The sequence below is a fragment of the Scaptodrosophila lebanonensis genome, unplaced genomic scaffold (assembly GCF_003285725.1).
Source record: "Scaptodrosophila lebanonensis strain 11010-0011.00,11010-0021.00 unplaced genomic scaffold, SlebRS2 tig00001412-arrow-pilon, whole genome shotgun sequence".
Lineage (NCBI taxonomy): Eukaryota > Metazoa > Arthropoda > Insecta > Diptera > Drosophilidae > Scaptodrosophila > Scaptodrosophila lebanonensis.
This window is the reverse complement of record NW_022060739.1, coordinates 11,667,932-11,691,061: the sequence shown is the minus strand read 5'-3', so window position 1 is coordinate 11,691,061 and position 23,130 is coordinate 11,667,932. Positions and strand designations below refer to the sequence as shown.

General features: G+C 42.4%; 4 protein-coding genes across 4 annotated transcripts; 2 read left to right on the top strand and 2 right to left on the bottom strand.

The window, feature by feature from the left end:
• Window positions 1-4,702: 4,702 nt before the first annotated feature.
• On the bottom strand, window positions 4,703-5,813 carry LOC115631856. The gene has a single exon (XM_030528702.1). It carries the CDS (start codon window positions 5,755-5,757, stop codon window positions 4,831-4,833), a length of 927 nt encoding a protein of 308 aa, XP_030384562.1. The 5' UTR covers window positions 5,758-5,813; the 3' UTR covers window positions 4,703-4,830.
• Window positions 5,814-9,145: 3,332 nt separating this feature from the next.
• On the top strand, window positions 9,146-12,451 carry LOC115631629 (epidermal retinol dehydrogenase 2). The gene is made up of 5 exons (XM_030528436.1): window positions 9,146-9,264; window positions 10,359-10,513; window positions 11,289-11,442; window positions 11,512-11,666; window positions 11,724-12,451. Exons 2-5 carry the CDS (start codon window positions 10,491-10,493, stop codon window positions 12,346-12,348), a joined length of 957 nt encoding a protein of 318 aa, XP_030384296.1. The 5' UTR covers window positions 9,146-9,264; window positions 10,359-10,490; the 3' UTR covers window positions 12,349-12,451.
• Window positions 12,452-12,989: 538 nt separating this feature from the next.
• On the top strand, window positions 12,990-17,655 carry LOC115631112 (rab3 GTPase-activating protein regulatory subunit). The gene is made up of 9 exons (XM_030527772.1): window positions 12,990-13,065; window positions 13,121-13,421; window positions 13,472-13,862; window positions 13,924-15,287; window positions 15,357-15,573; window positions 15,677-15,804; window positions 15,865-16,999; window positions 17,053-17,250; window positions 17,351-17,655. The coding sequence occupies exons 1-9, from the start codon at window positions 12,990-12,992 to the stop codon at window positions 17,525-17,527; spliced, it is 3,987 nt and encodes a 1,328-aa protein (XP_030383632.1). The 3' UTR covers window positions 17,528-17,655.
• Window positions 17,547-23,127, bottom strand: LOC115631113 (WD repeat-containing protein on Y chromosome). Its single transcript, XM_030527773.1, has 10 exons — window positions 22,491-23,127; window positions 22,105-22,433; window positions 21,860-22,054; window positions 21,087-21,802; window positions 20,794-21,031; window positions 20,504-20,732; window positions 20,242-20,440; window positions 18,410-18,610; window positions 18,180-18,354; window positions 17,547-18,119 (listed from the first exon to the last, which is right to left on the bottom strand). The coding sequence occupies exons 1-10, from the start codon at window positions 23,101-23,103 to the stop codon at window positions 17,646-17,648; spliced, it is 3,369 nt and encodes a 1,122-aa protein (XP_030383633.1). The 5' UTR covers window positions 23,104-23,127; the 3' UTR covers window positions 17,547-17,645.
• Window positions 23,128-23,130: the final 3 nt, after the last annotated feature.

The window sequence follows — 23,130 nt, the reverse complement described above, 5'->3', positions numbered from 1 at the left end:
AAAAACATACGTTATTATGATTGATTCAAAACTGAGCTTAAATCTTCACAACTCAACTCTTGTGAGCAAGGCTAAGGGCTTTATTTATTATCGATTTAGTTTAACCGTCCTTACATTAATAAACTTCTTTAAATTCTTCATGGGTACGTCCTATCCGCAGCATTTGGATCATATTCAATTTTTTCTCAATTTCTTTTTCATTTAAAAGTCGTTTATCCTTTATCAGCTTCTTAGCGGCGATGTGAACTCCCCTACCTTCATAGGTCGGCTAAGCTTTTCTGCTTTCTGTAGCTCGGATTAGCAACTCTGCAGCCCAAGTCTCAAAATATTTACCCATCGCATTCGCATCACATCTCAGAGGCAAGCTGAGAATTCGTCCAAACATGCGTATTTGTTCCCGAACCTTACTTCTTGTTCCTTGGAATTAGGTCAGTAAGCGCGTCTACTGCAAAGGTTGCGAAAGGATTTGTTAAGTTCAGACGCATGGCCGACAGAAAGACAGACAGGCAGCCAGCGACGCGACGCGACTCGGGATTAGAGAGAGTTCGGAAATAATCCTTTGCTGCCAGGAAGCATGCAATAAACTCTGCACAGCACACTCAGTTCTTTCATGAGCAACAGTTTCGACTTTTACGATACTCTATAAAGTTTTATGGATTGCCATTCTTCTTCTATGGCTCAGATACTCAGTCAGGACACGAACCCCTTCCCAAAGTCACACGCAGGCAAGAGTTGAGAGAAAGGCTTAGTTTTCAACGTTGACGCTAGAAGGTAAGGACTCTAGACTTTCAGGTAGTGCAGCGGGACGAAAATTGCGTTCATTTCGGGCTGTTCTTCATTTTCGATTTTGTTGCTGTTGTTATTGTTGTTGTTGTTGTTGTTGCTATTGCTGTTGAGCTGGCAGATAATCCACACTAATGAGCTGTTCTATTGCAACACAAGAGAGCATAGCAAAGTCTGTAAGTCAAGGATAGATTGAGGACATACAGAAATGACTAATTTGTACTATATGCACAATTTGTTCGATATCAATCATAATTTCAAATGATTTTCGACTAGGTCAGATACTAATAGAGAGTTTTAGGCTCTGCTGACTCCCTTAAAAATGATCAAATAATAATTTATATAAAATCTGTGTATATTGTTAAAGCTATCAAGAATAACTTTATAGGGTCTGTCACATATAAACTAAGACTTATGTATGTTAAATTAGGTTTACACGTATACCTGTACCGGTTCAAGATTCAAAAACTCACATTAAGATAACAAACATTATATTCGAAATTGTTTAAAGCATTTAAATTCGATAAGCATTTGAGTAATGCGGCTTAACTTAATTTAGTTAATAATAGCCATTTTCCAGACCCAATATGTCATACTTTTATAAGTTTGGACAACATTTATTTCGATTCCTTACAACTGAATAGAATGCGAAACAGATATTGTAAACAACGCTCTTGCGTTCCATTTGCAATATAAATAGCATAAGAATAATTGCAATTATTCTTGCAAGCCATGACCAAACAGTATAACCGTCTGTTTCCAAAACATGTTGGTTTCGTCTGTCACACAAGCTACCGGGCTACTTCGTTGCAGGATCCGTTTGGCAGGCCTGCTAATGCCCGATGTGTGTCCTCGCTCGCTGTCCCACTGACTTAGACACTTTGAGCGCTCGCTGTTTGCGCACAAATTGATTTGTCAAATTGAGGCGGACAAGGACATTGGCATCATTAACGATGATTGCAGGACGAGCAGTCCCAAGTGCCGAAGGTCGTTGCGCAGTCGGTGCCAACGACTTCGGACTGTCAACACTTCACCACCAACTGTTTTTTTTGCTTGCTATCTGTCTCTTAATCTTACCTCTCTCTCACTCTCTCTCTCTCTCTCTCTCTCTCTCTCGGGCTCTCTCTCTTTGCACCTTCATTGTATTCTGACTGCGCGCTGCCAGTTGGAGTTTTATTGATAATGCATGTGTAGAGTATACATGTATGTATGTACATATGTATGTGTGTGCTCTTTTCACTCTGCTTTTGATCTTTTAAATAGTCGTAATTGATTTTAAATGCTTTGCGGGACTTTTGCATTCGTGTTTCCCCTTGTACGGTTTGGGTTTGCTGTTTGGGCTACTTGTCAGCTTCCTTTTGGCAACTCTCTCAGCAAGTGTTTTCTGCTTTTATACCCTGTACCTGTGGAGTAGTAGTGTATTTAGTTTGGTAAAACTATGGAACAGTCAGAACGAAGCGTCTCCGACCCCATAAAGTATACGTACAGTCGACTCTCGTTAATTCAAACCTGCGATTATTCGAACCTCTCTTACTTTTACTCTTTTGACATTGTTATAGAATAGCAGTTAATAAATAATTATTGATCAACACTTAATAATTCGATGTTTTATTTATTTTCTCTCACAAATTTCAAACCATTTGATATTTCAAACTCTCGATAATTCGTAATATTTTAAGAGTCCCTCGAGTTTCGAATTAACTAGAGTCGACTGTATATGATTGTATATTCCTAATCAGCATGACCAGAGAAATCGATCTACACATGTGTGCGTCCGTCTGTCCGCTCGTCCGTCTGCCTATCTGTCTCGACGAACACCTCAGTTTCGGAAACGGTTGAGCGCACATTAACCAAACTTGGCGCTCCTAGTCCATATGCAACACGAATTTATTTCACCTTCACATGGAAACACACGTACTCTGGCGGTTGGGGATATTAATGGTTAATGCTAATGCTCGCATATTTAAGGCCCAATGTTCGCGGCATTATAATTAATGACAAATAGCAGAAACGCAACGGAAGGGTACATATAAAATAAAAATAACAATGGACGCGGACAAGAAATGTTGGCCACTCTCTCTGTATAGCAGTATATATCATAGTTCGATTTTGGATATACAAAACGCGTTCTTCTTATCGCAATCGCAGCAACGATACATAGTAGCAGAGAGGGGGAACGAGAAATGCATATTAATGATTTAATATTACGACCTGCTGTCTCGCTCTAGCATTGAACACTAGGCAACAACAGCGACAACTCCTTCTGCTGTTGATTTAGCTTTTGTTTTCGCCGCAATTGCGCTTGGCGTGACGGTTTTAATTTTTGTTGTTATTGTGTGTGTGTGTGTGTGTGTGTGTGTGTGTGTGTGTGTGTGGCGCTCGGCTGCTTGCAGTCCTCGGCATACGGCCTCCTTCTGACCGACACTAGTAGAGTACCGTATCGGAGTCGGAGTCGGGAGTCGGAGTCGGGAGTCGGAGTCGGGAGTTGGAGTCGTGCATGTGACAATAGTTGGTTTCTTTATCGTGTTCCCCGGCAATTGCTGTTTTATTTTTTTCTACGCCTGTTATTGTTCTCGTAATTAGTAGTGGCAGGTAGTTCGCGGTCAGCGCCACCGTCGGGCTGGACACCTTAACGGGAGTAACGAACGACATTGCCCGATATTTTGCCCCAACTTCATACAGCACGCTCAACACTGCATATGTATGTATGTATATACATACATACATACATGTGAATACTTATATGCCTTAACGTTTATGCATACACACAGAAAAATAGATTTTCTAGGCTTTAGAAAAAAACCTAACATTTAAAATTTAAAAATTTGGTAGTATCTAACTTTTTTTTGCTATTAAATTATTAAAAGAAATATCTTTCTTAAATTAGTAGGAAATTTTCAGTAATGCTTTTTTTTCAGATGCATAATTTTGTGCTCAAAATTGGGATTTTTCACTAAGGTGGATTTTTTTATTTATTATTTTGCCAAACAGTTTTTTATAATTCCTGATTTTAAGAAATATTTTGCTAAATTTCCGGTCAACGTTTACTTAATATTGTAAAAATATTATAAAATATGTTTGTTTGGGTCTTTACCTTCAGATTTACTTTAGTGGCGAATTTTTAAAGGTGAATGCAATTTCGGGCATTTTTTTCAGTGTACATCCATATACACGTATGCAACTAATGAAGCCTCTTCACGGTATGCGCCAACGTCGGGCTCGGGCGCTAGAGTTGACTTCACGGACGCGTGCAAATTCCGCAGAAAATAATATAAAGTTTTGAGCTTTATCTGCAACTTAAATACTTAGTTTTTTTATTATTTTTCCAGTCGTTTTTGCTGCTGCAGATAACTGCACAGCCAATTTTATATGTATCCTGCCCATACTCGTATACTCGGTTGTTAAACTAAGGTTGTGGAATTGTGGTATTTTCTGTTAGGGAATAATAATGCAAAATTGCATTAAAAGCTTGCTAAAAGTAATTGTTTAACCTTTTAAGGTACTCTAAAATTCTTAAATATATTTTTTGGAAACTGAAAGAATCTGTATGATTGGAAACTGGAAACTGAAAGAATCTGTATGATGAATAAATCTGTAATTTTGTTCTAAGAGCCTTCTTTCTCTCCAGTTAGTTAAATAGATTTGTTGATAAATGAAAACCAATGTGACAAGTTTTTACTGGATAAACAAAACCATTATTCTATAAATGCTACAAATCCTCATCATTCATTCCCTATTCTACCACGCCATATCCATTTGTTATTCGACATGTATCTACAGCACTCTAGAATACTCTTTTGCAATCAACGAACAGTTAGTTATTGATATTTTGACTTTGTGGTTTAATTTATCACAAACTGAAGTGTCTATTATTTAGTTATATTGAAGGAGTTGTATATTTGTAAGTACATATACTATATGAATAAGTTACTATTTATTATAATGAAACCAATAAGCAAATTCCATGTTAACAAGTTTGGCTGGACCCACAGTTTTCTTACTTAGCTTAAGCAGTCCAAGACTGCCTTGTTGATTTCAGTCCAACCTCTAGAATAAAGCGGAACGACAGCGACGTATGGCGATCTTGTCGGCACGTTCCACACCATAGCCTTGCCAGAGGGTGTCTGGTGGCTTGGTCCAACGCACAAAATATGTTTTATGAACGGCGGCATTGACCTTTGTCCTTGCATTGCTTCCGCTTCGCCGGCGAAATGGCCACAGGAACCAGTACAGGGCGCTGCGCACCACAGGATGGGGCTGGGGCGGTGCGTTGGACTCTAGTTGAAGATTAGTTTCAACAGAATTATTCTTTGGCTGCTCAAAAATCAAAGGGCTAGGCGACTTAGGATGTATGATGCGAGTGCTGGACTCGAAAACTTCAACATCGTCGCAGGCCGTCCAAGTTTTGGCGACAACTTGGCCCTGTTGTGGGTCTGCGGCATCTTCCAGTTCCTCCAGGATCGGTGAAACGCGGCTGCTGCGATTGCATTTGAAGCATCGAGGCATCTTGGGACCTGAGCCCCATCTAGATTTTTTCACACCGTTCGATAGAGCGATAGCTTCGGCTGCTTGGGTTTCCCGTCGCAGCAACTGCGGCTCAGAGTCGGGCATCTTCACCAGCATGTAGTGATCGTTGACGAGACAGACGTCCGATACCTTCTCGTATTTCGGCTGGTCCCCGAAAAAGGAGTCCAGATCAATGTTCTGCTGATAGATGCGATAATCATCGCCCGGCAGTTCCGGTCTTTGGTGGCGCATAATGCTCTCGGAAGGCAGAGATGGAGCTCGCCGCCATTTCTCGAGCTCCAGATTCTCGCAGAGCAGTCTCTGCGAGCGCAGCGGGGCAGGGGCACTCTTCTTATTTGCCAGCTCGCGACTCATGAAAGTTATGCACCTTTCTGTGGCAGTCCTAGCGCCAATAATTGATTTTCTAAAGCATCGCACGCGTTGTTGCTGCAACAAAATTGCGGACATGCTTCGACAATCAACAGCATTCGAGGGGTCATCAAAATGTTTCAATGTGTGCTTTACCTACAAGTATTACAAAAATTATTATTGTTATTGGTTTTATTATTGTTTTAGTTTGAAGTGAAAAGCTAAAGTGATTCCATTCGTTTGAGGCTCAATTATAAACTTCCCTTACAGACAACGCTACATTATGGAAAAAGGGCGTACGTGCTTAATATTACTCGAATCGTACTTGTAATTTGCTTGAGTGCGCTTCAATCCAGATCAATCGAGATTGAGGAAGCTCAGATGAAGCTCAACATTACCAAAATAAATTCTACTTTGACTTATAAATGAAGTCTAATCCCAAATGGAGCCTATTAGCAAGACATGAAATAAATGAAGCCAGGATAAGGTCGGGCCTGAAATCAATACGAATCCATCAAGAATTGTTCGTTCCCAGAGTGCAGATCTTAGTACAAATTTAGTCCGAGTGTTGCAACTTATGTGGCTTGTGGCACGTGTCAGTCTCCCTACACACCATCCTCAAATTTCTAGCCCTGCAACAGTTTACGCTGTTTAAGGACACTGCGCCATAAACCAAGGCAGTCGACTCTTGTTTCTGTTTCGACGGCAACAATGCCAACCTCCAACCTCCAACGGCAACAACTTCGATTGCAACAACATGGGCTGTGAAAATACTTTATGCGGCAATAGCAACCCGAAACTTGTTTTTATTATTTTGATTTTGACATGTAAACAAATCACGAACTCCCAACCTCACAACTACAAACACACACAAACCATACACATGCCGTGCGATATGCACTCACATTTTCTATAAATACTCCGCTTCCGGCAGCTTTCCGCGCGGTGTTCACAGCTTGGCGGCTCGACAACAACTGCAAGCACAACCAAAAGCACAAGCGCCAAGTTGCAGTGTTTCATTGAAAAAAAATTTCACTTGCTTGTGCAAACAACACACGGGACGAAGTTCTGAGGAGAAGTAAACGGTTTTCATAGACAAAACACCCACATTCTTGCAAAAAACTAACACAGCCTGTAAGCAAGTCATGTGCTTCTTAGCCACCTTTACTAGACGTTTCTAAGCCGTAAGTTTTGCTGGGTTCATCCCTTTACTTATTTTTTTCTACATTTTTTTGTGATTTTATATTATTTGCCAAAGAGTTACCGAAACCAAAAAATACACAATTTCCCTATAATTATGGTTATTACATGCTAAGTGGCTAAAATATTTTAAAAAAAATATTGTTTTCTTAATAAATAACTTATCATTATTTGAATCTTTATTACTTGGAGCGATTTGCCGAGTAGTACCTTTTTTTTATACTCCATCTTAGTTTCAGTATAGCCAATGTTTTTTCAATTAGTTAAATGGCTGATTTTATTATGAAACGGCTATCTATGTACGTGTATAGTGGTTGTTGACGTGCAGAAACTGTAGCATACCTTTGGGCGCAATAAAAATGATGAGCTCAAAAAAGTATGCCTGGACTAACGGTAACGATAAGATCAAACTCAACTAGACATAAAATATAACTAAATGTGGAATTTCATTTATTCCATAGATTTCCATAATTTTGTAAATAATAATAATTATTTTTTTTTTTAAACATTTCAAATTACTACTACGTTAGTTCGAATTTATAAATCCCACAAATCAGAACATAGAATAAAGTTTAAAAAAATGCATTACAAAAAAACAAAACATGTTGCATTATTCTACATACCAAGTTTTGTCAATGCGGGTACAACACAGAAAGATAAATTTTTGTTTATTTCCACTTCTTCTGCCCAGCGCATACCTTGACGCAAACATTCTTAGCCTTTCGGGTGCAGGGTACAATAATTACATTCGCCCATAATTTCATTGCGAGCGTGTCGTATTGATTGTTAATAAACGCAAATACATGCCATATCAATAATCACTGTCACCCTAGAGGCACACACACGAAAAGCGAGCAACAAGCAGTACACGCTACATCCAAAAAACCCCATCAAACACTAGGCACTGAGCCTGCCTTTTGCGTTTGGAAATAAAACATTGTTGGGGGGAAATATAAACAAAGCAAAGTTTTCTCATTTACATACATATATGTGTACGATGTGTACGTAATTTGTGGGTCGAATGCAATTGCTTTGTCATTTTCTGAATTAATTGACAGAGACAGCCAAAAGCCACTTTGGATGCCACACCAAGATGACACCAGTTATGTCAACGTCCCGATGATTGCGTTCAATTAACGCTGCCGAAGACGAAACCCTTAACTGACCTTCCGCAAAGCTTCAAGTCACTTTCAGAACAAAATACTGGTTTGGCGATTAATGCCGTTATTTTTCCCAGTCGCCAGCAAGTGCGAGTGCGCCTGCACTTAAATTATGTGCCAATTAAGAGTCTGGCAGCAGTCAAGGACGCCCGCCCTTGTTGGTGACAATACGATGAAGATCTGCTGCTCCAATTTCCACCGATACGAACAATTCACTTGGCAACTTTTTGAAAGTCCAATCTGAATTCACACAATAAAGAGCTGCGAGGAATGATTATTTCGCTAAATGGTCTTTTATTGCGCAATGATTATTGCTAAATTAAAAGTAAGATAAAAATTAAAAAATATGAAGAAATATTTCAAAACATATTATCATATATTAATCAGAGTAGAGATTTGAAAAAATATTTATTTACCCGGTAGCAAGGCATTCCTTTTGAATGAACGATTTATTCGAATGCATGAACTTGAACTTGATTTTCAGATTTAAACCAGGAACGGTAAATGTTCAGTGTGCGAAGAGATGACAAAAGAAACAGAGATCCAACAAGACAGGCGAGGCTTTTGTTTAAACTTGTCAACATCGACACGCTGTGACCGTGAGGGTCGCTTTTGTTTGTTTATTGGTCCAAAGCAATGATGAAAACAAAACAACAATGCGCATGGTAATTGTGAACAATACATACTTACATACATATGCGACCGCCCTTCAGTCGAACGGGAGCGCGAGTTGAAGAAGACTATCCTAAGCTTAAGCTGCGAAGGATCACGCACTCGCGCGACTCGCTTTCTTCTTGTCGCTGACACTTGCACAACTCTCCCTCTTTCCGATATTGTTGTGCTTGCTGGCGGCCAGGGGCGTAGTCGGAATCACAGTTAGGAAAGGTTACGTGTTTTTTATAATCAAATATTTAGTAATCTCAAAAACGCTTTAAAATGAATGAAGTCATAAACAAAATAGACAACTAATGAATGGGCATTTGTGAATGGCGAAGAGTATTTGTGTTTCTCTTGCATTCTAGGGAGATTTTTCCCTCTTCGCTACGCCTATGCTGGCGGGCCGTGCCGGTTGAATTTTGTGGACGTGTGCGTCTGCTTCATAAATCAGTTGGTGGCTAGCACTGAGACGTTTCGGTTGTCAGTTTTTACAATCTGTAGCTGAGTTGTGTTTTAGCGATTCGAATACCCGGTTAAGTTTTTCGCAACAAATCCGCGTACTCGTATAGGTGTTGCAACGTTAAATAAAGTAAATGCTGCAATCGCCATTAACATTACACATACGCCCCGTGTTCTGCAATCTGTCCAAATAGGACAGAATATGAAGATTTTAGTGCTGCTAAATGCAAATGAAAGCTGTTTCAAACTGAAATAAAATAGTTTACAGTTCTTTCTACTAATTCAACTAGACTTCCATGTCCAAAAAAGATTGAGCAATTGGGTTAAAAAACTGGAATACTCTGTGTACAGACATTTTTTTGGAATTGAACACATTTGCCAATTCTGATTCAATTGAACAAACTTGTAATTAAAATATGAACATTACCTTTAAAGGAATCAAAAAAGTTTCTGAAACCAATATAGATCAGTTGTTGACTGCTTTTTAAAAGTAAAACAATTGCACAAATTCTTTATCAATACAATTGTCTGCGTCATATACCTAAAAGGAGATATTTTTAAGTCCGCAGAATATATTAAAAATTAAAGTATAACTGGGTAGTTGCTGGTGAAAAGTAATTGTAGTGAGAAAATGAAGTTGAACCTCATAGTTCAATCAATAATTTATTTACATATTTATATTATTTTCAATGCCTATACTTCGAAATCACACCTCGCATTGTTTTTGAAAGTACATTTCAATATGTTTGTTGCCTTTTTATTGCAACACACACACACACAGACCTTGCAACCCAAAGTTGCAACCAGAAGAGCTAAAAACGGAGCAAGAGAACTTGCGCCCACCAGAAGAGAGCCGGCAAAGAGCGTCTGCGATTAATTTCAGGCCTGCCAGTGGTCTAACTGTAAACCCACCAACTGGTGTCTGCTTTGTTGTAATTTTGTTTTTCTTTTCTTCTGTGCCACATTCAAGTGTACGTAATTTTTATTTTAGTGGCAAGTGAAAACGAAAGTGGAAATGTTGCATTTTCCAAAGTTCGGCAACGTTGCCGAACGAGGCTTGCTGCCGGTTATAAAATAAAAACGAAAACAACATACTATAAAACAAAAGGTGGAAATACAAACTGCAAACACAAAACGCTCATACTTACTTGCGCAGTGCTAAACGAAACCCCGCAATACCGGAAGACAACGCGACATTAAAATATCAATAATTTCAATTTTCAGATTGTGCTTTTGTACTTAAACTCGTATTTGTACCACACAAATAATTAAATTATACAAGTACGTAATTATACGCAGTTGAAGAACCTCAAATAATACTGTTCCAAGTGATTTCAAAACTCATCTCTTTCCATTATGATTGAGCGTGAAATAATACAGTAAGTGTGAAAGTGAATGGAAACTGATACAAAAATGTATAGTTTTTAGAACTAAATGACATTTTCAAACTGAAATTTATGGTTTTTAGTTTAATACTGTTTGCCAGCTGAATAGCAGTTTTACAAGTATATTGCAAAAGCTATGTTGATATTTATCGTGAATAATGTTATAATTTATCAAGAAAATATATTTAAAATAAATAATGATATTGTTACAAGTTATGGGGATCATTAGTGAACCATTTGGAAGCAGTATCATAAATGTTAAATTAAACTTTTTCATAGACAAATAAAACACATTCAAAGTTCTAGTGTTCACCAAACGCACCCAAAGTTCCCTTGATTGGCTTTCTGGGGTATTGGGCTATTGCCCCAGGCCTGAACAGGGTCAACAGTATTTGTTGTAAAATCATTTGTGGCACTCAACGCAGTTTACTTTGCCCTTAGACTTAAGAGCTTTGCACGGACGGGGATGCATACAAATTGACAAAATTAAAAGCGTCGATGCGACTCAAATAATAATGTTGATGATTCTAGTTTGGACATTTTATAAATAACATACAAAGCGACATTATTATGCTTAAAAGCTATATTGCTATGCTTGAACCGAGCAGGTTGAATAACTCGACAAAGTTCAATTCAGCCGTAAACCTTCAAATATGTAATAAACGGAATTTAAAACTAGGGACAGAAGAATCAATAGAATATGAATTATTTCGAATATTTGTACATTTATTTGTTTCCTCAACAACTCTGACAATATATTTGTTTTCAGCACCTCCACTGCTTCTAAGCGTTTGTTCGATGTCTTGCAAGATGTGTTGCAGTTCCTTGTGCTCTTTGTTCGGATTCTGTTGGAGCTGTTTGTAAATCTGGCTGAGAAGATTTTGTCAAGAAACCTAAAAGACATCAGTGGAGAAGTCGTGCTGGTAAGTGGTTTCGAAATTTCCACTCATATAAATGTTATTTTTTAAAAACAACAATGTGTATATCTGCAGATAACCGGCACAGGTCATGGCATTGGACAGGAACTGGCGTTGCATTATGCCACCTGGGGCAGCACTGTGGTGTGTGTCGATATTAATGAGAAAAATAATCTGGAAACTGTGAAAAAGGCTAGGCGCCTCAATCAGGGGGCTGTGCACAGTTTTATGTAAACCAGGAGGATAACATGTTGAGAGTCAAATAATTATATTTTATTTCTTTGCAGCTGCGATGTTTCGAATCGCGCTGAGGTGCTTTCATTGGCCGAACGCGTGAAATCTGAAGTGGGTCCGGTGACGGTGCTGGTCAATAATGTTGGGATAATGCCGACACATCCATTGACGCAACACACCGAAACGGAGATACAAAAAGTGTTTAACGTCAACGTCTTCTCACAGTTCTGGGCCCTTGAGGCCTTCCTGCCACAAATGAAGGAGCTGGGACGTGGCCACATTATCTCACTCTCCTCAATAGCCGGTATTGTGGGACTCTCGAATTTGGTGCCATACTGTGCCACAAAGTTTGCAGTACGCGGCATGATGGAGGCATTGCATGAGGAGCTGCGCGAAGGACCCTATGCAGATCTGATAAAAACTACAACCATATATCCATATATGACCAATACGGGCTTGTGTAAGCATCCGAAGGTCAAGTTTCCATCAATACTGGGCCTATTGGATCCGAAAGAAGTGGCCATGCGGATTGTCGAGGCGCATCGTGGGGACTGCCTGGAGACAACGATCCCCAAGAGCCTGCTCCATATCAATAATTGGACCAGACTACTGCCTCTTAAGTGCGGTCACTTACTCAAGGACTACATTGACAGTGGCGTAGAATCGGATTTGATTTAGATTTGGATTGCCCTTCATTTTTATGTAAATGAATATTTTATATTTTATATTGTGGTTCATATAAAAGGAATGCTGTACAGTTTTTAAAAAATTTAAAAACAAACAAACTTTTTTTTTTAATGTGGCACACGATATGGGAGTACAAATGTATACAAATTACATATATGAAAGTTGTTAAAAGAAGTCCGTTTCAAAGGGTTTCAACTATCCCTGAATGAATATCTATTTATTTGTACAAATTCTTCTACACTACCATTCTTAATTTGCTGAGCTATAAATTTGTTTTCCAAATAATAAAAGAAATAGGTAGAAAAGTAAATGTCACGGTAAAAACAATGGCACAAAACGTTTTTGGAACAGATCTATTTAAATATTAGCATATAGCGAATATGTAAACAAAAAAAGTATAGAGCTGTAAAAGGCATAGGGCTTTCTATTCTATTCTTTCTTTTCGGTGAATCTCCAAAAACTCTATAACGTTATCGCCATTTAAAAATTCCATAGCTGGCGGGAGAAAAGCTTCTAACAGCTGTCGATGCAGCAGTGGATTCCTGATGACGTCGCACTGTGACTGCCAATCTGCCAAAGCAGACTCGTCAGCCCTGGTTTCTGAGTAATGACAACAAAAGGAATTTGTACATATGGCTTGCGAAGTAAAAACATTTGCGGAAATACGCGATTTTAAGAAAGTCCAAGAGTACTTTGGCCTTGGTCACGGTAAAGTATTGAAGTTCGGGCCTTCTGGACTAATTTATATTCGTTGAATTTGCAGATGAGAACTGGCTGAATGCAATAAACTATGCAATGTCCCCAACGGGCGACTTAATTGCATTGGCCCAAGGAGAGAAGCTGGCCTTTCTGACGACCTGCTGGAATAGTCATGGCAGTGCGAACACATACGCGCTCACCTGGTGCGGCGAGCTGGAGGATTTACAAATTGTCACCAGTCTGTTGTGCATACCTCTGAAGCAAAATCGTGGTGAAAGTGCTGAATGGAGCTGCGTAGCAGTGGGTTTGGTATCCGGAATGGTGGTCTTTTACTCGGATTCAGGCGTCAAACTCTTCTCGCAATGGTATGCACTGATAATATATCATTAAAGGTGCTTAACAGTCTCCATTTTAGCTTTCAGGAGGACCCCGTGCTGGGGATAAAATTGGAGTCACCACAGCTTAATACGGAGGCCGACTCTTTGATGTACGTCGTATATGGCAATTGCATGTGTTTTATTAAAGGACAGGATATCTTCTTCATGCTCGCCGACTGTCGCCATAATTTGCAAAGAGGCGCGCTGCCCACCAGCGATGTTATGCCTTTCCAGAAATACAAATTCAACCGTGAACGTGAGACGATAATTAACGATGCCGCCGTGATCAGCAACCAGCATCCTCGCAGCTATGACCACATTGTTGACCAGAGCATTGCTTTTGGATACTTTGCCAAAATGAATTCAACGCCCGCAAGAAGCTCTCAAGTAATTGTTGCCGGCGCTGAACCCTATCTCGGATTTTTTCAGGTTACTGCTTTTAATTAATAGAAACTGTAAATATATATCTCACTACCTGTGATTCTTTCAGGCAGAGGAGGGCTACAAAACAGCATCACTGGGCGAAGTTGCCAAAGATGTGTTAGGAATGGCTTATAAGAATTTGCTGGGCGGCTTTTTGCGGCGAGGGCCAGAGCAGCCGCCTTCGCCTACGGAGGCTTCAGCCGCTTCGCAGCCTACAAAGGAAGCGCCCATGAGAACTCGCTGTGGTCTGTACGATGGCAAACGCGATGGTTTGACCTTAGCCATTGCCCCGGGAGGCCATCTGGCAGCAGTGACCGATAATTTAGATCGCGTTATGCTTGTGGATACAATGCAACAATTAATTTTGCGAGTCTGGAAGGGCTATCGTGATGCACAGTGCGCTTTTGTTCCCGTAAAAGAGAAATCTGTGCGGGGCATTAAGACGCAACATCGCAAGGCCCTCTTCCTAGTCATCTATGCGCCACGCTTGGGCTGTTTGGATATCTGGGCGCTGCAGAATGGACCCAAGGTGGCTGCCTTCACCGTGTGTAAGAGCGGGCAATTAAGCTACTGTAATCACAAGCCGCTGGGCAGCAACAACAGCGGCTCTTCGCGCAAATCGGCTGCCATTAACTACTGCCTGTTTCTGGATCCCACCGATGCCAGCCTCAAGACGGTCCAGATACCATTCCATTATGCGCTGAGTGAAACGAATTCGCAGACCTCGCGCGACATTCATATGTTGCGTCGCCTGCGCAATCAGCTGAGGAGTGTGGCACTCGACAATGGCTTGAAGGAGAAAGAAGAGCTGCTTACCCTATCTCAATTGGCTGCAGAGCTACAGACGCTTGAGGTCCGTCAACAGTGTCTGGAAATGCTGCTAAAGAACAAGAAATTGCAGCCGCAAGTCTTTCAATGTATCTTAAACGCCTTTGCCGGCAGGGAGCAATCGAATCTGCCAGGCAGCAAGGAATTCCTGCAGCAAATTGAAAATTACAAACGTTTAACGGATTTCTACATATCGCTTACAAATAGCCAGCAGCCTAACAATGTCGACACATTTGTGGAGCATCTGGAACTCTCCGATTCTGATTTGGTCATCATTAATCAATTGGTGTTGCTGTTGAACGATGACAGAGAGAAGCAGACACCCCGCGAAGTAACTTTTCAACTGCCCAAGCACGATGCCGAGGACTTTGTCGAATATCTAAGTATTTTCAACATAGACACGCCCAACTCCCTCATACTAAATATGGAGCGTGCCGACAAGTTTGGAAGTGTGAGCAACGGACTTTTTAGAGATTTCTTAAGCACAGGATTGTGCTTCGAAGACTTCAAGAAATGGGCCGCAGAAGCCTGCATGCCTAGTAAGGCGCTCCTCACTTTAGTTATATCCTTCTGGCTGCAGAAGCCATTCAAGTACGAAAATTGGTAAGTGGCTTAAATTTAATTAATTAAATAACAATTCTGATCTAGTTCAATTACCTTTTACGCTTTTAGTGATGAAGTTGTGGCGGACATGTCTCGCATTGCAGTGATGGTGCGCAGCATTTGCGAATTCGCTGGCGAGCACATCAACGATTATCCCTACAATGGCATATCGCCTTGGTGGCAGGAGGTGCGAGAACTGTTGCTGGAAAGCAAGCAATTCTCCGGCCTCTTGGTGGCCATCGTCTGCAAAACAGTCGCCCTTGAGTTGTGGCGAAATAAGCGAGAGGTAAGTGGTAAAGATGATTGTAAAAGAATCAAAAAATTGGCAAATTGAAAGGGCAATTGAAACGGCAAGGGCTTAAATAATGAATAACTTTTTCGCTATGCAGGGTTCGTGCGATGAATCGTCACAGAACGAGGAAGAGGAGCGCTGGGAACGCATCTCACATGAAGAAGCGCAGTGGGGCCTGTTGATAGGCAAACTGGAAGATGTGTCCGTGCTGGGCGCAATACTAGGGTGAGCAACCGGGAAGAGAAAAGTCTATTCAATATAAATAACTGCTATATGCCTTCGAAGCACTTCCATGGAGTGTCGGGAACCGAGCGGACCACCAATGCCTTACGAGCTGCCCGATTGCAGTCTGAAGAGCATCGTTAACGGGGGAAAAGGAATTGTCACCGAATTGACAGCTAAGTGGCTGATTAGCTCACGTCTTAATCCGAATAAACTGCTCGAGGTTATAACTGAAAGTGAGCTAACAGAAGAGAATGCAAAAGCTAAGCAGGAGATTAAGAAAGATGCAAGTGAAATCCACGTTGAAACTGAAAGTCTTGAAGAAGAGGGTGATGGAGAAGAGCCACCAGCAATGGCAACTGAAGCCATCGAGCCACTTGAACCGCTGCTGGTAAAATTGACGCTGTTGCGCGCACATTTCCCCTTCAGTCTGGAGTCGGGCACGCTGTTAAGTGTCATGTCCTGGCACTATATGGTGCACTGGAGCAAGCACTTATCCTCGCTGGAATTTATGCGTGCGGCGATGTGTTGTCTGGCGGAGATAAAGGAGTCAGACTGGGCGCTGAAGCACGGCATGTGCTGCTTGTTGTGGAATGCCACACTCAAGTTTCCCCTGCAGTCCGCCTCCAAATTGATGCACAAAGTGGGCCGTTTGCCGGTGGACAAAATGTGTCAGCAGGACATGGACATGTCCGCCAGCCATGTGCCTGAGTTTCTGGAACTCTGTTTGGAATTTCTCGATCACTTTAGCAGCTCGCTAGAGCACGAGAAGCGCGAGTTGCGCTTCGAACAGGCGTTGAGCGAAGGTCCACTGCCATTGCAATTCCTGGCCTTGCAACAGCATCATGGCATGCCCCATCTATTGCGGCTTCAGTACGAGCTCTGCAGCGTCCTCCACTTCATTGCGTTCTTTCAGCTAAAAGTGCCCAAGCCCATGACGACGTTTTTCGATGCCATGGCTAACAAAGCTCTGCTCGCAGACATCAATAAGGAGCTGCCCTATGCGCTACCTTCGCCGGATGAAGTGCTCCAGCAGCACCGAACGGATTTCCTCTGCCGCGTGGTGGCCGCCACCATGGATCTGATCCGCGAGGATCTGGAGCACCTCTACATACTAGATCATGTCTACTATATGGCTAAGATATGCGCCTTGGCCGACAGTTGGGAGTTGGATAAACTGCCCATCTTGCGCCGACAGGTGAGACCGAGCAGAGTGTTAAGGGCTGTTTAAAATGTTTGTTCGAAATACAGGTTGTTGAATTGTATGCCTTTGGATACGATGCGGAAGCGCAAGTACTACTGCAGGACATAAGCGAGGATGAGGAATTGGGTCGGCTGTTGCTGGAGATTGCGGGTCGACGATTGAATTTGTATGCGGAGTCCTCGCAGACGACCTTTCTGAAAATCGCCTCGGTGGGACAGCATCTGCTGCAGTATCTGGACAATTTAGTAAGTGTTGCGAGTGTTTATTATCCGCAGAACTGAACCCCAACACACACACGTACACATGCGCACACTGTCCTTCCCCATCTCTCTCTATCGTATACAGAAAGAGTGCGTGTCGGAAGAAAGCATTCAGATAGCGGCAACCAGACCGGACGAGATCGATGTGATCGCTTTGGGAAAACTTCTGACTCATGCCTATAAGTGTCTGAGCCGGCGGGATTCAAAGCATTTACCCATATTGGGACAGATGTACGATGCTTGTCGTCTGCTACAGGAATGAGTAGTTGTGTGCTCCCTCCTCCTGTAACTTCACTTTAATTTAAGCAAATATTTTGGTAACTTGTTAACAAAGCAGCTGATGAGTTTTAACATTTTGTGATAAATAAATCAAAGCACGTTTACGGCTCATTCTGCGAGTTATGACTGTCCGAATAGCGCACTTCACGCGTACGTTCCTTATCCTTTTCGAGTGAGCGTCGTGGCTTTGGCTCTTTTATATTTATAGCCGATGTATTGGGATCGACTTTGCCCTCAACGGGCAAATAAAACTCCAAATAGTTTTCAGCCTGTACGGCTTTGATGGCCCGTGGTGTTGGCGGCCTCTCCAACTCCTCGGAGGGGTGTACTTTCAGGTGCGAGTAGACCGGTATGTACGACTGTGTAGTGTCCAACTCGACGTGCTGCTCCACAGCACTACGACCCGGTAGGGCGAAGTATTTGCCAAGTATGGGTTCGCGCAGCGGTTTTTCAAACAGACTCTTCAGGTCTGTGCCCTCATCAGCCGCCTGTGCGGCTTCTTCTTCCTTCTCTTCCGCCGTTTTGGCGGCCCGTTCCGTCATCTTAACCCGATCTACTTGTATTCCCGATATAACCTGAACAAAATTAAAATTATTGAACCACTATTTAGGCTTTTGAATTCCACGTCCACCCACCTTCAGTGTCGTCGAGCTGGCCACCTTTTTGATGTCGGGAGGCAGCCTATAGACATGATTGTCCTGTCCAGCTTTCTCGAAGGGCGACAGTCTCGACCAAGGCAGCACCGTACCCAGAGTCCCCAAATAGCGTCCGCCCTGCGTCCACAAACGACAGGAATAGTCGTGACTACCACTATAAATACATAATAGTTAACAAATGATTCCCACTTGCCACAAAACGTACTCACGTTAGTATGATTTTCGGCAAATTGATGAATGCAATCGAATTGATGGCCTTCAGATGTCCTTTTAGGGAACTCACCAGCAGAGGCTCTGGCTGATTCCGCACCACGCGCTTCGCCCGCGTCAGGAAAAGCTCCTTTCTTAGAAAAATGAACTCCAGCCTCAATCTAGGCATACACACATACTGCCTTTCCGAGTCGGGCACGCTAGACAGCGACAGGAATTGAACTTTGTTAGTATAATGCCAGGCGACTAATAGAAGGCCACATAAGTATATCGTGTGGTTTGGCAACAAGTTGTGATTGAATAGAGCGCCAAAGTCGTGCCAACCCATCCTTCAAATACCCTATATCCGCCCCACACACCCTCAGAATCTTTACACTTAATTAAATAAGGTTGTTTCAACAATCGTTCAATGGCAGTTATAGTGAGCTGACTTGAATACAACTTTGGATTTTAACATAATATTTTTAATATTCTTAAAATATTTGTATAAATAATAGAGCTATATTATTAAGAGATCTTTTTTGCAGATGGTTAAAAAGTTATTGACGTCGTCTTAATCATACAAAATGGACTCTACACCGCTCCCTCTGCCTATTACATTCATCTGGCGCTTAGCCTTCAGTTATAGGGTATAGAAAAAATCGGTCGTGTTTTAGGACTTGTTACTAAATTGTCTTGTCTTGTCATGTCTTTTTCCGTCTGTTTGCCTACCCCTCCCCACCCCATTCCATTACTTCCGGCTGGCAAGACATTTATGAGTTGTTTATAATGCTTGGTAGTTTCCCAAAACTTTGACACAACAAGAGAGAACGCTACAGTCGAGCAAGCCCGACAGTGTAATACCCTGTACCCAGGTAAACTTCCGTCACTGAGTTATATGCGCCCATAGCAGAAGCAAAAAGAGGAAGAAGAAGAGCGAACTTGTTGCTGCAGTTTGGGGGGGTTGTACTGTCGAGAATTTGTTTTGCTAATAACTTTTCTTAGAATTGACCGAATTGAATAAAATTTTATACAACAGTAGACAATTATATATAAATTATGTGTGCAAAGTTTGGTTTAGGTAGCATTTGAAATGTGGACGCTATTGACGAAATTCTGTAGCGGGGGAAGGGGGGGAAAATTAAAAAAAAAAACATAAACTCGTCCTTACTCGGACCTAGGAGAATCTGGATGCCAACTTTGGTTATTCTAGCTTTTATAGTTTCTGAGATCCTCGCGTTCATCCAGACGGACGGACAGACGGACAGACGGACAGACGGACAGACGGACAGACGGACGGACAGACGGACGGACATGTCTAGATCGATTTCTCTCGTCATGCTGATCAAGAATATATATACTTTATGGGGTCGGAGATGCTTCCTTCTATATGTTACATACTTTGCACAAACCTAATATACCCTTTTTACCCTACGGGTACAGGGTATAAAAAGAAACAAAACTTGGACTAAGCACGCAAGGCTCCGCAGGAATTCCAAATCATTTGCTTGCACCCACTACTAGGTGGGTGTTATTCCATTATATATACACATGTATGTGCATGTTGTGACATGTTTCAATAATAACCACAGTCGTTTGTGGTATTTATATTAGGTTTTCCTATTATGGACCAAACAAATTACCAAAGTTTTGTTTTTTTCCCATATTAAGTCAAAGGAGGGCTTCCTCAGTAAAAAGAAAAATATCCTTAGACTATTAATGATTATAGTATACTTTTCTTAGCAAAACATTGCTGTATTTATAAAAATTGAAGAGTAAGCCTAATATCAATACCAATCAATTTTCTAAAAGAATGGGAGACTGTAGCCATACAGAAAAAGAGAAGACTTACCAAAAGTTAACGATGTACCAAACCTTAATGTATCCAAATGCAGTACCGGTGTACAGAAAGCGATTTTTTCGATCAGTGCACATTGTCAGCACACAATCGCCAGTTTTATGGACGGCAAAGAACTCCTTGAGATAGCCACCGCGCTGGTGATGGGAGTATACCTGAATAAATCCAGTATCCAGCGAAACAAGGACACTGCCTGTAGTGGAACTGGATGGCTTGAATACAAAGAACAAGGTACTACAAATTCAGATGAACTTACCATGCACCTTAGTCATGGGACGGTTCTGCAGAAATAGCACGGCCTGTACGGATATTGGTGCGGTTGAAATGTTATACTTGGGGTCTTCCACCTTAGTTGTGGACCTGGTACTGTGAATTGTGTTGCGTGTGGAGGTCACGGTGTAGCGATTCTCCGAGTGGGTCGTTTGACGCGCTTGCAGTCTTTTCGCACGCTTCATAGCCTTGTCCTCCTCTTTGCTCAATTTCAGCTATAGTAGGAAGGGGTGGCAGTTATTTATACATTCCCAAACTATAGGAGGATTAGTAAACCTCAATGAAACGCGTGGGGTCCATAACACTGTAACGTCTGTAAGGCTGGCCCGTTTCCAGCTTCCAAAATATGATTTCGCCCGAATAGGTGGCTGTGACGACACCTTCCCCCAGCTTTACGGCCCCGCAAGTAATGTCGTCTGTGTGGAATTTGGCCCATTTCTTGGGATCACCATATTCCCGGCCCTCGACGTCATTAAACTCGGTCACTTGGCGATCCCAACCCATCGCCAAAATGCTTTAAATGGAAGCGAATGAAGGCAAGGCTATTTTAGATCTCTGGAGCTTCTTACCGTTCTACAACCCATATAACCGCCGTCACTTCTTGATCTGGTTGTATGCACATATTACGCACCACCACCGCATTATTGTAGTTCCAAATTTTGAGCGAACCGTCCCGCGCTCCCGTCAGCAGGAACTGCTCGAGCGGATCAAAGCAGGCGGCCGTAATCTCAATGTCTATAGTCTCGCCGTAAATCATTTTTGTGTGACAGCTCTTCATGATGATCTTGCGACGTCCCGTCCAAGGATCCCACACGATGATATAGCTGTCCAAGCCACAGGTAACGATATTTCGAAACAGCCGATTATACAGCACTACTGAGACCGGTTGCGCATGCGTGTTGCCGTCTGTAAGGTCGACCCGCACCCTCGGACAGCACTTAACAGAGATTAGCTTCCGACCTCCCACCATTAGCTCGCGCAAGTGCGAGTGATAGTAGTAGACGAGATCGGTTTCGGTGTGGTGTATCAGGCGCACCAGGTCGCCATATGTCTGCAGCAAGGTGTGCTCCTGCAGATCCCACACCTTGATGATCTTATGGTAGTCCACGCTGTAGACCTTCTTTTCCTCGGGCTGCACAAAAACCATGACGATTCCTCCATTGTGGCCCGTCAGTATGCCCGACGGTTCCGATGTAATGTAAACATCCCAGATCCGCACAAAGGTGTCCGGCCCCCCCGTAACCACAATGTTATGGCGTTCATCCACAAAAAATGTGGTGACGCCCTGAAATGCAAGGCTACCTAAGCATGATCTGTCGCTTTATAGAAAGGCGTGCCTTACCAGGGGAATGCGAAAGTTGCTGCGATCATCGGAGGACGTCATTATCAGAGCCGGACAACGACCGCGATATTTCTTTGTATTGCGGTACTCGGCGGAGGCGAATAGAGCATTCATTTCCAACGAATAGTAGAGGCAGGAAATCATCTCGCTGTGCAGATTAATGTATTCCCGCGGCTTGAACTGCGGAATCTTACCCTGGAACGGAGAATTAGTGGCGAGAACAAGAGCGGAAATGCAGTTTTTACTTTCAAGATATCCGCCCAGACGACCTCAATGAGTGCAGCACCCGGCTTGGCCTGGAAGGGTCCCCGCAAATGCGGTGTGAAGGACAAAATGCGTACGTTCCCCGCATAATCGCCGAGCACCAGCTTCGACTCCGCCTTGCCATTCGTATAAAAACTATAACTCATGCAATAGACGGCGTGTGGAAGACTACGGATGACAATCCGAAGTGTAAAGGTCGATGCGATGGTTTCGTGAAAGCGCAACTCCCGCTCTGTCGAAGAGGTGCAAACAATGCTGACATCGGAGAGTGCCTGCACGGCCAGAATCCACGTGGGTACCTTTAGATGTACTGTGCCCCGCGACTGCTTTAAAAGAGCTGCTGTCTAAAATACTCGCACATACTCACAGCTCTCCGAATAGGCAGAACGTATGGGCTCCATGTGGGGAGTCCAGAACCGTATTTGGCCCTCGTGGCTAGCCGTAATCCACATCCCAGAGGCCTCTGGCGAATCTTCGCCACCAAAGCTAATGTTAATAGTCTCGCCCGTGTCCTCATCGGGATGTATTTGATCCGATTTTACCTTTAAAAGCGCCAAACAGCAGACGGCTGAACGATGTTCTGTCTTGCGAATGATGGGCTGCGTCGATATTGGCAGTATTAGGGACTCCTTTTGACTGCTAGGATCCTCCTCCTGAAACCCGAATATCAAATACGAAACAAACTCGTTCCAGTCCACCAAAAAGTCGCGATTCTGATTTATCTTAAGAAACAACCGTGTGTAAACAAAATCGCTCAGCACTATGTCCACATCCTCGAGCATGTTTCGCAGATCATCAAACCCGACCTCTTGATCCTCAAACTGTTCAAAACTTGCGTGCAGCTTCTCCAGCTGTTCCTGTGAGATGCGATCGTGCAGACGCTCCGATTGCTCCTCTTTTATTGCAGACGCTGTCGAAGATATGGTCTGATAGATAATCTCCGGATCGCTATTCACACTCGCGTTCAGAAAGACGGACATTTTGTTAAAGTTATAAATAGATAACGA